This window comes from Talpa europaea (assembly GCF_964194135.1).
Source record: "Talpa europaea genome assembly, chromosome: 12".
NCBI lineage: Eukaryota > Metazoa > Chordata > Mammalia > Eulipotyphla > Talpidae > Talpa > Talpa europaea.
Genome location: NC_140079.1, coordinates 63169201 through 63183735, shown reverse-complemented (window position 1 = coordinate 63183735; position 14535 = coordinate 63169201). Strand labels below are relative to the sequence as shown.

The 14535-nt window shown below is 42.2% G+C and overlaps 2 protein-coding genes across 3 annotated transcripts in view; one reads left to right on the top strand and one right to left on the bottom strand.

The window, feature by feature from the left end:
* FIRRM (FIGNL1 interacting regulator of recombination and mitosis) overlaps positions 1–2634 on the top strand; it is a gene marked incomplete at both ends in the record, with an annotated part of 44511 nt that extends 41877 nt beyond the window's left edge. Inside the window, 4 exon segments of the mRNA XM_084249481.1 lie at positions 77–181; positions 720–800; positions 1428–1547; positions 2434–2634. Coding sequence (XP_084105607.1) covers positions 77–181; positions 720–800; positions 1428–1547; positions 2434–2634 — 507 coding nt within the window.
* A 721-nt stretch (positions 2635–3355) lies between these two features.
* The window catches only part of SCYL3 (SCY1 like pseudokinase 3), a gene marked incomplete at both ends in the record, with an annotated part of 29285 nt that continues 18105 nt past the window's right edge, over positions 3356–14535 (bottom strand). The window contains 7 exons of one of the 2 annotated variants that reach the window (XM_084251522.1): positions 3356–3415; positions 3903–4600; positions 5298–5459; positions 7443–7614; positions 10287–10471; positions 11662–11801; positions 12681–12758. In XM_084251522.1, the coding sequence (XP_084107648.1) occupies positions 3356–3415; positions 3903–4600; positions 5298–5459; positions 7443–7614; positions 10287–10471; positions 11662–11801; positions 12681–12758 (1495 nt within the window). The remainder of the gene's footprint in view (positions 3416–3902; positions 4601–5297; positions 5460–7442; positions 7615–10286; positions 10472–11661; positions 11802–12680; positions 12759–14535) is intronic. The other variant, XM_084251523.1, reaches the window with a different exon arrangement.

Sequence of the window (14535 nt, the reverse complement as noted above, 5' to 3'; positions counted from 1 at the left end):
AACTTGCAACGTGAAGTATATTGAATGTGCTCTATTCAGATTTTCCTCTACTTAGTAATTCTGATTCTCTTTTTAGGACAAAATTCTGCCCAACCTGTCTTCTATTTTTGCCTTATTACTAGCTGACAGCAACTGGCTGCTAGAACAACATGCCTTGGAGGCGTTTACCCAGTTTGCTGAGGTAAGACTAAGATATCACAACGATCTCCGAAACATTGTAGTATTTCAGATATTCCAGACATGTATTGAGCTCCTTTCGTATCTTAGTCATAAAATTTTCTGCTGAAGGCATTATTACCCACCATCTATTATACACTAAAATGAGCCACTGAGAAATGAAGTAACTTTACTATGCTCCTGTGGGTAGTAACCAGTGTAAGCATCAAACCAGATCTACTAACTCACGCACTTTCAGATGGTACTTCTGGGATGAATGGTAACCCATTCAACTCAGACTATCACAGGGGTCATCAGGGTGTTGCACACAGACCTGTGAGTGTTGTCCTGTTGAGAAGGTGGCTCCTTGCCTCACTCCCTTGCTGTGCAGTCCTGCTGGTATAACCAGCAGGAGTAATTAAAGCTAACAGCACTATGCTTGATAGTATCTTTGGAGTATCTGTTGGCACTGAGTATTTTCAGATGCATTTTTGAGTAACTCCTATATCTCTGCAGATTGTTGAAATATATTTAAATTGGTCTTACTTATTAATCTTTTATAGGGAACAAATCTTGAAGAGATAGTTCCTCAGTGTCTCAGTTCTGAAGAAACTAAGAACAAAGTTGTATCCTTTCTGGAGAAGGTATTTTATTTGTATAGTATCAATACAGTAGTATACTTACTTTGTTTTGTTCATCATGAAAGTTAGTGTTAGAAAGTTAGAAAAGTTAGAAAGTTCATCATGAAATTGGTTATACAATTGGGAAGAAATTATTTACAGTTTTCACAGCGCTCGGGAAAGTGGTGAAACACTATTAGTAAGCAGTTGGGACCACATTTTAAGTCTCAGGTATAAAGCTGCGCAGCCTGTAGTTTGGGGGACTACAGCGCTGGTAATTTAGGTAGTGGGATGACTGAGCATAATTGGATACACATGCATTTACTACTGTAATGTAGGTATAACACAGGTTCATATTATATACTATAAGCTAGATTTAAGTCTGTGTGCATGTATATTGCTTTTGCCAAATTTTCATTTTGTAAAGGTTAGCAGGCTATCAGTTCTTCCTGAAAAGATACAAGTTTTCTGCAGGGAAAGAACCCTATATAATTTTGCCCAAATTACTTAGAGATGAATCCACTTCCAGGATCTCCCTAGCTTACAGGCTAAGCCAGAATTGTTTCGCACTTGGCACTTCATATACCATTTGTGATCCACTAGAGAAGGCTGGCGGGTGGATGCTGACTTGGTTTTTCATGCATTTTGCAGACTGGATTTGTAGATGAAACTGCAGCTGCTAAAGTGGAACGTGTGAAACAGGAAAAGGGTGTTTTCTGGGTGCCCCTGGCTAAAGTTACTGAAAAAGCAGTAAAATGGTCATCTTTACAGGTATGGACAACTTTCTAGTATGGATCAGAAACTAATAATCACATTTCTTCTCCATGAAAGGTTGTCAACCCATCAGGAAGCTGATGGGACTACTTATTTGCAGTAACCTTTGGGTGAGGAGAGTTATATACTTATACAAGTGATGCTGCAAATACAGTAGTTTGAGCCACAGAAGAAAACCAGTTAACTTACCTTCCAAAATGTTTTCTCTAATCCCGTGCCTAATTATTGAGCCAGCAGCTTAAGTTGTGGTTTTGTCTCAAAATCAGAAGCAATCAACACCACTAAATATATTCTAAATGTTTTGAACACCAATCTGATAAGTTTTAGTTATAATTTTTATGTATGTTTAAGTATATGTTAGTAACTTGTACCTTTTATGCCTGAAACCTACAAACATATCAATAGTATAAATAAACCTTTAAAAATTATGACCCTTCTTTAAGAACAGTGATTATAAAAGGCATCTTGGCCCCTCTGCCTCCCAGTGCAATGTTAGAAAGCCTGACAATTTATTGTTGAACTGGCTTCAAATCAAAGACCATAGCTCTTATCAGTCATAAACTTATTAAAAAGAAAACTGAAAGCATTTAGGAAATTCACACATGGGGCTTGTTTTCTATAAGAAAAGATTAAATATTTAAAGAATACTCACTGGAAATTACTGGATGAGGCAACCATTCTCTTAGCTTCCTTGGGCAATAATGGTAGCACTTGAGTCATTGTGACAAAGCAAAAATGCATTCACATATTTTTCTAGGGTGCCCTTAGGAGCAATGGCTAGAAGAAAATTTCACATTAAACTTTTTTTTTTTTTACAAGAAAGTTTTCTCATTTTTAGAATGGGTATCATGGCATTACTTATCACATTTTTCCCATTTGCCAGCCTCATGCAAAGAGAGCCCGTCACGAGTTCCCCCTGGAAGAAGAATACAGGTCAGCATTGCAAGCAGCAACAGGGGCCTTGGAGGCTACTGAGTTATTAATCCACAAATCTCCTGCTCCAGACTGGCTCCTGATGGAATTGGAGGCACTCCAAGAAAGGACTGAGAAGATAAAACGTCTTGTGCTCCAGGGTGAAACGTGAATGGACCCGATCACTAGAATTGGGTATGATTTTTGTTGCCCTGCAGTATTTTTTGTAATGGATGTAATTATGTCTGTGTATCTTCACATAAAACAGCTTTTATAAAGTTGAATCTAGTTAAAATAGGCTTTATTGGACATTCAGAGAACAGGATTGTGGGGGATATTTCTCATTAAGAACTTTGGTACAACATAACAACATGTGGAACAGTCAGTAATCGCCCAGGTCCCAGCAGGGCCATTTACTCCAGATAGTACAACTGTAAACAAATAAATAAGCTGCCCAAGGAAACCTTAGCAATTTTGTCATTTATATACTTTATAGCTAAAATTTTTTCAGTAAGTTGTATTTCACAATAGACCTTACTCTTCTGACTGTTAAAGAAATGGCACAAAGTTAAGCTAATCAGCTTGAATTTTTGTATTTATTTTCTCTACTTCTGGAATTGTCCTGGAAAAAAAGCAGTAAATCCAACCTTCCGGCAGCCACGTGGTCTTCGCAGACCCAGCCTCAGTCAAAGGCAGGCTCCACCAGGTCCCGCCCAGGGCCGGCGCCCGAGGGCTCACGCTGCAATTGGCACAGACTGGAAAAGAAGCTCCTGGCATGGGAAAAACAGGATGCCTTGGGGTTTTCTTGTCTGTAGAGCCTGCTTTTGAGGTATTAGTTTGATATTTTTTTTTAAAAGGAATCCTTTTTCCTAAGATTTCATTCACACCCGTTGTCACCAGGTGCTGTCTTCCCAGCTGAGCTCCCCTTCTTCTCCCCAGCCTCCAGCCTCGCCCTGCAACAAGACAAAGGGCGAGCTCAACAAATCGTCACAGCCAGGAATTTTTTAAAAGGGAACAAACACTTTCTTTTTTGATGCCAGAGTACATATCTTGGTGCTAATAAGTAAAATAACTGGAAGCTGAAGAATAAGATTACTGTGGTTCCAGTATTATGAAACTATAGTAACAAACTCACTTTACAAGAACTGCATAATCCAGTAATTATTTCATTCTATTGGCACCATATTCTTGGTTTAAATAAAAAAGTTCTTTAATGTAACAAGTGATCTTTTAAACACTTAGCTTTCCTTCCCCAGAAAAATGTAGTGATGCTTGGGACTGTTTTATAGGAACTGAACTTGTTTTGTGCTTGACTGGATCATTTTAACCAACTGCATACATTAATTAGTCTTTTCCTGGCTGGGAAAACAGCATGCTGTGTGTTCTAACTAGTACCTGGGGGAAATCCATATGCTAACAGCACAATTTAATAATCCTCACCTCAGTCATTTCTGCTGCAGCAAATTTTGAAGAGAACTGCATCATTGGTGAGATGTCATCCTTGTTGGGAACCATCATTTCTGTCCTCAGTTCAGGTAAAATAATAATAGCAGCTGAAGGCTTAATTTCTGGGATCATGTCAGCAAACCAGTCCAATTCAGGGTCTTGTACTGGCTTCTTTCTTACTTGAATGGTAAACTCCTCTCCTAAACCAAGTTCTGACGGCGCTTTAAGGTGCCTTTCTTGTGACAACACTTTTGTAGGCTTGGTTTGGTCTGGGTTATCCCCGCTTTGTACAAGATTAGTCTTTTGGGGTGGGCTTGATTTCAAAGCCTGGGACTCTTGGGTGAGTGGAAGCAGAGCAGGAACAGCCATTTGCTCCCCTGAGGTAACAGGTCTTGCAGCAGTGATTCCATCTCCTGGGTTTATTTTACCATCTAAACCGCTGGACTCAAAGTCGTCCCAAGTCTCCTCCTCTGCAGTCTGGTGAGAGAGTGGGGGGTTGGCAGTATCGTGGGGTTCTGTCGGCCAAACCTTTAAGCTGACAGTTTTGTTTTCAGGCTCTTCAGGCTCACTCCAGTCAGGCCATTCCTCAGACCTTTTAGAGCTTAATGGGAAGTGTTTGCTATCTCCTGAGGTATTTTTCACATCTGAGATTCCATTCATGGGAAATTTAATAGGATGAGAAAATTGATCTCCTGTGGGGATAACACACAAGAATTATTCTCAAGAAATGTATTTAGAAGGAGGTTAACACTAAGGCAACATACAGGTCTAACTTCTTCGAAATATCCATGTACTCTAAACTACAGAGATCCCAGTTAACAAAGGTGTGATGTAAATCTTCCAAATATTTAAAATTGTGATCGATGGAAGTCTATCAAGCAGCAACTAACTGGAGTGTCCAATCCTTTACATAACTACCTACAAACAAATACAGGGATGTTCACTTCAAGGTGTTAATTATGCATGCCCTGAATGTGTGTGCTCAAATCAGTTTGCCTGAGCCAACACATCATTGTTTCCCTAAGTGCAGTCAGGGCACTGGAAAGTCTTGTGCTACTAACACCTGCCAGAACTATTAGTGACCTCTTTTTTTTTTTTTTTTTTTTTTTTTACAAGAGGCTGATTAAAGCACTGAAAGTCCCAAAGCAAAGTATCGGATATGGAAAGGAATTCAAGTAATGTCAGCTTGCTCTTCTCACCAGTCATGAAGGGAAAAATAAACCCTCTAGCCCAGAGAAAGGTGGTGAGACCCAAGCAGACTACATGGTTATTTGTAAGTCAGTCTATATTTCTGAAATGCCTTTAATTTTCAAAATTAAAATTTTGAAAATTACTCAGGAACACATTTATCCAAACAGTTTAAAAGCTAAATAAATGTAGTAATTCTACCTGTGCGTAAGAGAGTACTGTAGCAATCTCGCTCTATGTGCTTCTTGCTGTTGATGGGCATGTTGCCAGAAGAGAAACACTGAGGGAATAAGCTAGAGGAGAGGCTCTCTGAACCAGGCAGGGTCTGACTGTGCTGGCTGCAGATAGTGCGCAAGAGATAGTCTGGAGATACAGTAATGAAAGGGACGGTAAGTTGCTTCTTGCTCTGTCACATGGTAGGTGAGCAGTGGTGAACGGCTATGGCTTATTTAGCACAGATAAAAGATTTATAAGTTTCAGGGAGGGAGCCTCTCCACGTGTTTGAAAAAACTGATTCTGGTATGTGGCACCTCTGAGATGTTTAAGCACAAGCTGGGTGGCCACATGGTGGTGATGGAGTGGGGGTTGGCATTAGGTGAGAGGCTGGATTTAGATGCACCTAAAGGACAATTGGTTATAAAAGTTAAAAGCCTTCTAAAGCAATGAGTCATAGGAATATAAGCACACCAATCTGAATGTACTTAGGGCCACAGACTATATACTTGTAAGTCCATAAAATTTACCTTTTTAACTTCCGAGAAAGAAATAGTTCTAATAAATGCTGTCTTCAGTTTACCAGAAAGTTCATAATCGAGTGGGCAATGATGAAAAGAATACTTCCTCTGCCTTAACTCAGGAGGTAGCCTAGGTGAAGTGCTCACCCTTATTGCTTATTTACCTTTGTTACTGTTCTCCATGAAGAAAAAGGATACCTTTTCCTCCCTAGTGTGCCCTTTTCAAAATTGTCTTTTCCAACTCTCCCTGCAGGCAGACTTACTTTCCTTAGTCACACTTTTCACAAACCTCAATATTAGCCCTTAAGTCTGACCATGCAAACGAACAAAGAAGCACCACTCTTGATTAGAAACTTGGGTTATGGACTCGGCCAGAGCTCACTAGCCATCTTCTGTCATGAGCCTGGCTTGGAAAGTCAATGGGGGAGACCCTGATCTGTGCTCTTGGAAAATCTGTTTTTAATAAAAATAGCATCTGATGCTTTTTTGGTTTCTTGTTAAGACCAGAGTAATTCAGATGGACCATATATAAATTACCTAGAAATAGAGAATTCCATCCAATAAATCAGATGTTTGCACATACAAAGCTGTCCCCTAGACTCTTAAACTATATACTGTCTCCCCTACAAGAAAATAAAAATTCCTGATGTGGAATACAAATCTCATTTTTTGTATTCTACTGAAAGAAAAATTGGTTAAGATGAGGTGGCGATTTCTCCATAACCCTCCCCTCTTCAAAAGCTCCTTGGAGCCACATGGACACTAGTGGCATTTGGACTCCTCAAAACTCTAGGAAGCTAGATCTGCTTTCAAAATTATCTTGGCATTAAAATTAGAGACAACTGATTTTCTAATAAACTCTTCTCCTGCTATTCAGAATTATACAAAGAAAAAGCTGGAGTGACATTGATAAAAATTCTTACTATTATAGCTGACAAAGTATGACCATAACCAGAAATTATTGCTGCTTTCCATGGAACATCCAATGGGAACACCAAAATAAGTATTTCTTGAAATACCTAACAGCATTTCATCTAATAGGCCAACAAAAATCAAAGAACTTAAATATCTAGTTTAAGAATTAGTCTTTTTTTTTTGAAAACTCACATTATTTTCTTTGACCCAATAAGTCCACTTCTGGAACTTTAGCCTCTATCAATAAAATCTTAACTACATAAGGATATATGCAAGGCTACTGCAGCACTGTAGTGGCTCTCAAGAGGGAGATCACAGAATGAATTACATTCTACGACATAAGGCAGCTGTCAAAAAAGGTGAGCTCGGTTTTAGGCTCTGACCTGGGGACAGGGCCCTGACAAGCTGCTACAGGAAAAAACAAGTTGTAGCACTGTGCACAGTATTTTCTCACCATTTAAAGAAAAATTCCTGTGTGTGTGTAAATATACACCCTTGTGTCTTTCTGTGGGTTTAAAAAAGGGATGAAAGGATTCCCACTACAGTTATTAAAACTGGTAACTCACACCCCCTGGAACGAGGGGGGGGCATTTTTTTCTATATCATTTGACTGAGTATGGCCCACTGGTATTACTTGTACAATACCAAATAACAACAATGCTTAGAATACAGAGCTATACGTTTTCACCATTCTTACCTTCTGGGGAAAGGTCAATAGTTTTAGTGAAACTTGGAGCAGTGCGTTTGAAGATCTTGGTTCTTTCTCCTCCCACAACCACTTCTGGTCCAAGTAGGGAGACCAGCACAGCCAGGCTGTGAAGAGTGATCGCCACGATGGAATCACTGGTATCGCGCAGGCCCAGTAACACCTAGGAGCAAATCAGGTGGTGAAACAACCACACTGCTTGTCTTTTCTACCCTGTAAAGCAGCAGCTGCTGCCATTAGACTGTGCTTGCTTAGATAAACTTCATTTTTTAGATTTGTGTCCTGTGTCCTATGCCAGTGGATCTCAAACTATTGTCAAAGGCCAATGTTTTCCTTCCCTCATCATCACAGAAAGATTAAGACAAATTAAAAGAATACATACATGGGAAATACAAAATTCCTCTGCTGAACTGCTATAAAAGCTTTCAGTGTAAACTCCCTGTCTGCGCTCCCGCCCACGCTCTAGGTCCCAATGTCACCTGCCCAGTCCTGCCCTCTTAGGTCTACACACCCACCAGGACAGGACTTTGGGAATGTGCTTTATATTGGTTGCATGTAACACCTGCCCCAAACTGAGTCAACTATGAGCTTTTATCCAGTAATAACTGGAATTTGGAGACACTGGTTCTCTGGTTTGCTTACATTCAGGAGAGTAAATTTGGAAGCTGTGGACAACCTTGTGTGCCCACGTGCAGACCAAACAATGAAAGCTGGTTCAAAAATGGAACAGGTGCAGAGAGGAAAGGGCTGCGTGGCCATGAGTCCCTTTTACAGACATCATCTTGCTTTAGTTCATTTAAGTGGGTTTCAGTTACTTATCAATGAAAGAAATTCAAGACAGTTACTTGCAGGAATCGGTGGCGATTTGCTCTGAATTGGCAAAGATGTGAAACATCATCTGCATGAGCCAGATGTGAGGGGGGACAGCAGGGCACCCAGGTGTCAATCCCAGGCTCTAGTCCCAGCCCTGCTAGGACTTCTCATTTCAACTAAGGAATCTTTTTATTTTTCTTATCCCGTTTCCTCATTTACCCAAGATCAAAGTTTCCAGCAGGATTTGATAATTTATCAGTTCCAGCACTGGCAAATCAGGCATTTTCAAAACAAAGATGTGTAAGTAAACTGAAGCAAATTCCTGTGTGTGATTCAAATTCTGCCGCCTCCAAGCCAGAAACCCCAGTGTCACCCTCAAACCACTGCCATCTAGTGAGAAACTGAGTCCCATCTCTTCCTCTCTACCGCCCTCTCCCATAACCACGGCCACATTTCCCCCAGGCTCGTCATCTCTTAGCTGCAGTCTTCTAACAGAATCTTAAATGATCTCCCTCCCTACCATCCATTTGCCCTGCTGCTAAGTAAACGTTCTAGCACATGAAAATTCAAGTTTTTCCTCCAGGGGAAATCATGCCAAAGAGCTTTCAAGGCCTTTCACATGGTTCTAATAATTTTTTGACCTCAGCTCAATGCCAATTGAGATCTCTGATGACAGCTATTTCAGAGAGGGCTTTGTTTCCTTCTGTATTTTCAGACACAACTACATACCGAGTCTCACTGCTCACATGTACAGAGTGCTGAACTAGTGAGGCTGCAGTCAGCCCAAGTGATCTGTCCCGCAGTGAACCTGGCTGACTGACTTTAACCAAGAGAATGTGACAGAAGTGATGCTGTCAGTTCCCAACTCTCAGAAGGCTGCCCTGGCACTTCCAGGAGCCCTGTGAGAAGGCGACCTTCTCAGCTAGAGAAATCATGGCGGGATGTCACTCAGGGGCTCCTAGGCCCTGAGCATAGAGGAAGAGGCCCACTATCCCCATGTTGCAGCTATGCCCAACCTTTTGGGCACCCCCTCCAAGGACGTGTCAGCCCTGGGGGGGTCCCAGTTGTGTGCTGCCTCATCTGACACCATGCTGAGCCCAGCTGATCCAAACCATGATGAGAATTAACAAAATGTTTGCTGTTTCACCCTCGGTGTTGGGGTGGTTACACTCAACAGATAACAAAACATCTACCTTTTCCACCTTTGGCTCCTTGAAAACAGAGAGTGTGTTACCTACCTCTGCCCCAATAACTATATATAAGACCTGGCATAAAACCAGGCCCTACAGTCCTTTCATAGGAAAGCCAACTGTTTGAAAGATACCATGTGACTGACAACAGCTTTTATACTCTTGTACTGAGTCGAAGATTGGGCTCTAAATCCAATGACTAGTGATCTTACAGACAGACACGGGGGAAAAGGCCATGAGACAACAGATTTTAGTTGCACAGCTACAGCCAACAAATGCTCAGGCGTGCTGGAGCTACCTCCTCAGTGCCTTCAGTGGTCCTGTTGACACCGAGAGTTGGGACTTTTCCCAAAGTTTTAAGTCTCACTAGCCTGTGGTCATTTGTTACACCAGCCACAGGAAAAAAATACAAACCTGAAGCTCTCGGGTGGCAAACCCTAACAGAACTCCCTCTGATGGCTAATAAACAGGCTGAAAAACCATTATCTGTGAATAAGTATACGTTCCTCTAAGTTTATAGTAATTATGGACCCTCACAGTTTATGGTGCACATATGGAAAACATCCCACAAATGACTTTTGTTCTTTCCCCCAAGTACTTAAACGGAATGATACTTTTCTCAAGTTAAGACCAAATACGTCCGTTTGATTGCTCTGTGTGTAAGGAATTAGAAATGCAATTTCAACTCAGCCCTTTGCATTCCAGCGGGCTTTTAGACCAAACTGCTGCTTCCACGGTTTCTAAGGTCGTGCCTGAATGGCCCCCAATCTGCCCACCCTCCCTTTGGCCCCCTCTCCTCGCGCCTGCCTTTGCCCGGCCCGTTGTCTCTGACCTGAGGCAAGATGACTTTCTTCAGCTGCTCCTGCGAGAAGTGGCCCACGTAGGCCTCCAGGTTGGACAGCAGCACCATCCGCACGTGCTCCTCGTGGACCTCGAACAGCTGCAGCAGCACGGGGATCACCCGCGACTGGAACAGGGCTGGTGAGAGCAGGCAAGGGGTGTCTCCCTGTGCACTGTCTACCCCCCAGATCAGAGGTGGTTACAGATGGAAAAACAGATGGATGTTTCAGTGAAAGGAGCATTCGTAACATGTAGACGTCCTCTTCTAAAGTCTTAAGACCCAAACAAAATTTGTTGACCCCAAATCACTGAAGACTTAATTACACTTAGCACACTCCACCTTGTAGAAGGGTTTCTGAAATACTACATCATACTTAAAGTACTACAAAGAAAGCATGTATTTTAATAGACTCCTGAGTGAATAACTCTTATGCATTAAAGTTTAATCAGTAAGGAACTTCATATACTAGGTTTACTGCAAGGCCAGGCGATGTTAAACTCTACCACAGAACTTGGAGCTGGAGAAGCCTCTCCACCTAGCAGTCAGGGGAGAGCTTATCACACAGGGACCCGTTTCAGATCATTTGGGAACTTGAGGAATAGAGAGAGGACCCTGCCCTGGCTCTGCCAAACCAGTGGCGAGGCCTCCAGGCACACTTTAAAGCTCCCTAAGTGGCTCAGAGGCGCACTCCAACGTAAGATCTACTGAGTAACGGGATGGAGGAGTGATAAAGGCAAATCCATGGCTCAGGAATAACAGCAAAATACAGACAGAAGGACATCCTACACTGTAAACAGTAGCTGTGTAACACTGCTATGTGGGTTTGAGATCTTTTCAGAAAATAAATTCTTGAAAGCACAAGTCTATGGAACTCAAAATTCCACAAGATCATATTAGTGCTCTATGCCCTAACCTGATGTGTTCCCTCTGTCGTTCTATAAAGTTGCAAGGCAAGAACCTCATTTCACGTTCAGGGAAAGAAACTGAAGCTCCAAGTAAAATGATCTGTGCTTTTTGATCTTTCCAGGGCAAACAAAACAAATGGATCACCTTTGGGAAGTCAGGAGGCACAGGCCTAAATGATTCACTGCAGATGCATGAGTTTCCTGAAGATGTGCTCTTAGCTCAATTCTGCACATGCATTTCAGAGTCTAGTCTCCTGTGTGTATGTTAATAAGACTCAATTGCAAATCTGACTCCCCAGAAGATGCTCCATATTTATCCTGTGGGCTTTGGTACCCAGGTTTGAGTCGAAGTTATACCAGTTATGGCTCCATTTTTAGAACCATACATTAACCTCATTGTATAATAATCTTACTCTTCAAATATGGACTAATAATCCCCAAATTCCTTGAAAAAAATTCACCTTTTTTGGGGCCAAGCAGATGAGGAAGAAAGCTCTTAACAGCTACTGGCTCTGCAAACACCAACTGATTAAGCAGAAGGGGCACTAACCGTGACGCTATCAATTCCTCTGATAAGCAGCTGACTCTGTCCAGCAGAAACCTGAGGGCAAAAAGGAGCGCCTGAGACACTGGTGACACACAATCAACTCACTGCTAGGGTTCAGACCCATATGACCTCTGCCACTTCCACCAAAGATTTGCATTTAGAAATGTAGCTAGGAATGGGACAGGTTGATGCCTTGGTGTTGAAGCAACAAGCAGAAGGCGGAGGCAAGGCCCGCCCATCAGCAGGCAGACGACCTACAGGCCACACTAGGAAAAACTTCCGACACATGTCCCCTTAGAGCAAACATGTCCTCCTTTTCCCCTAATAAGTCAGAGGCTTTCTCGTCTTCAAGGGAACCTTCCCAAATTGAAAACACAGCATATTACATTCTCTAAAGTTTCCACAGTAAATAAAATACAGGCTTTTGTTATTAAATGTGTTGAAATAATACATGTAAAAACAGATTAGATATTAATAGTGATATCTAGTAATAGTAGTAATATTTATAGTAATAATACCCCACTCACTGTACATTCACCCTCAGCAGATAGTCTTGCCTCCTGATTTCTAGGAAACGGGCCAGGACATGCATTGTCTCCTTCAGGCCCTGAGGCCACTAGCGACAAAGTGGTCTACATCTATTTTCTCATGCCCACCTCCCTTCCCAGCACCACGATTTTGCGGGCCTCTTATTTAACCTCCACCTTCCTGTGTTCTCGGGTGCCCAGCAAGCTCTATCACTGTTTTTAATCTGTTATTTTTGCTTCAGCAGAACTGTCTATCCCAGAGTTTTGTAGAGCGCCTGACCTTTAAGAAATGCTCAATAAACGTGATTAGAGAAACCAAATGTCTGACCTGAATAACTGAAGTGGTTACATGGACTTAGTCCAATTCACTGAATTTTAAGGTGCAATGCTAACTTTCTCAACTTACTTGAAGAATTCAGTTTTTTCCTCTTCACTCTTCAATGTTAAACTTTTCAAGAAATTCACCACTTCTAGGAAATCATTCCTACATGCCAAAAAGGTTAAAAAACAGAAACAAAAAACCGCAGGATAAGATTAGAAAAGGCATGTTAAATATGCAAGTGTCCCAGTCATGTTGTTATGTTCAGCAGGGGCATTCCCCTATGCCAGTTAGAACACTCCATGAGTAAGCAGGCATATAAGGAAATACTATGGAAAAAGTCCACAGAGAAGTACTATTTTAAGGTTATCAGAGATCTGTGAAAAGTATATACACTTATTAAACACATGCATATACTTGTTAACACACTTTGTGGTTTTAATCATCATCACCCAAACTGTTCACTATAATAGGATGTGGTTAAATAAAATAAACTCAGAGCCTCCTAGCAGACAGGTGCCCCAGCCTGGCTTTGCAGGGTCGTACTCTGTATCAGCAACCCCTACAGTAAGCACCCCCAACTCTAGGCCCAGCCATCAGCTCCTCAGGAGCAGACAAAAGTCCGAATTGGGGTTTTGCAGGACATAGTTTTTCACCTTGGGCCCCCAGCCACACTGGGAAGTGCATCCCACTCGGCACTTAGGCGCCAGTGCCTCCCAGTAGACAGGTGCCCCAGCCTGGGCCTCACAGTAGACAGGTGCCCCAGCCTGGGCCTCACACAACGTTGCTCTACATCGGGGACTCTAGGCAACCCCTGGGTAAAACACCCCTGACTCCAGGCTTAGCCATCAGCTCCTCAGGAGCAGGCAGAAGCCCCACTTGTGGCCTTGTAGGACCTAGCTTTACACCTCTCGCCCCTAGCTGCAAGGGGAAGTGTACCCCCTTAAGTGCTCAGCTGCATACAGCCCCCTCCTTTATCAGAGATCTTCAGCAACCCTCTGCCCTCCTGGCCATCAGAAACAGGCCTAAGCCTCCACTCCTGGGTGAAGTAAGGTCCCAGCAACTCAGCCTCTAAATCCAGCCATCCCCCGAACCACCAGAACAAGGCCTGGAAGTGCTTCCGGGAAGGGTGGTCTAGGACCACCCTGCATCCTACAAGGCCTCAGTAGCTGTGTCCACTATTATGTAAGCACCCAGAGTAGTGGGGGGAGAAAGACTCACACACAACAAAAGCCTCAACTACAACAGAGCAAACCCAAAGCAAACAACAGGGAGAAGGAAAAAAATGATCAAGCAAGCTCTCAGATAATGATATATTATGGAGCAAAAAATTAATCTCCAGAACTCTACAACTCTGACATGGAAGAATTCTTCCTGTCAGATGAAGAATTCAAAATTGCCATAATTAAGATAGTAAACAAACTTCAACAACATAAACATCACAGAAAGAGATATATGAGAAGAGCAAAGAAGGAAAGGAATGCTATGAGTGGGCCTCCCTGGTGGCACAAGGGGTTAAGTCTCAGCACTAAGAAGCTATCAGCAGCCACTATAGCACAAGTTCGATCCCCAGCCAGGGAGCTACTCACATGACACAGCAGAACTCTCCTGTCTCACCTGCTGCTCCCCTCAGCAGATCCGTCTGTTCTACTCCCCACTCTGTCTCTGGGAAATCCTCTTACCCCCTCCCCCCACCACCTCTGGCCTACACCACAGTTCTATGCATAAATAAATTGTAAATCCTAATAAAAGCTATGAAAAACATTATCAACAAACAGAAGATCAAGATTGAACCTTAAATAAGAAAATAAAGGAACTGCAGGATATAAAAATATCAATGGAGGAAATAAAAACTGGGAAAAGTCATGGAAACAGAATAAATGATATGGAAGAATGAATCAATATTCTTGAAAATACAGATACGAAAAGAAGCAAGAAAGAA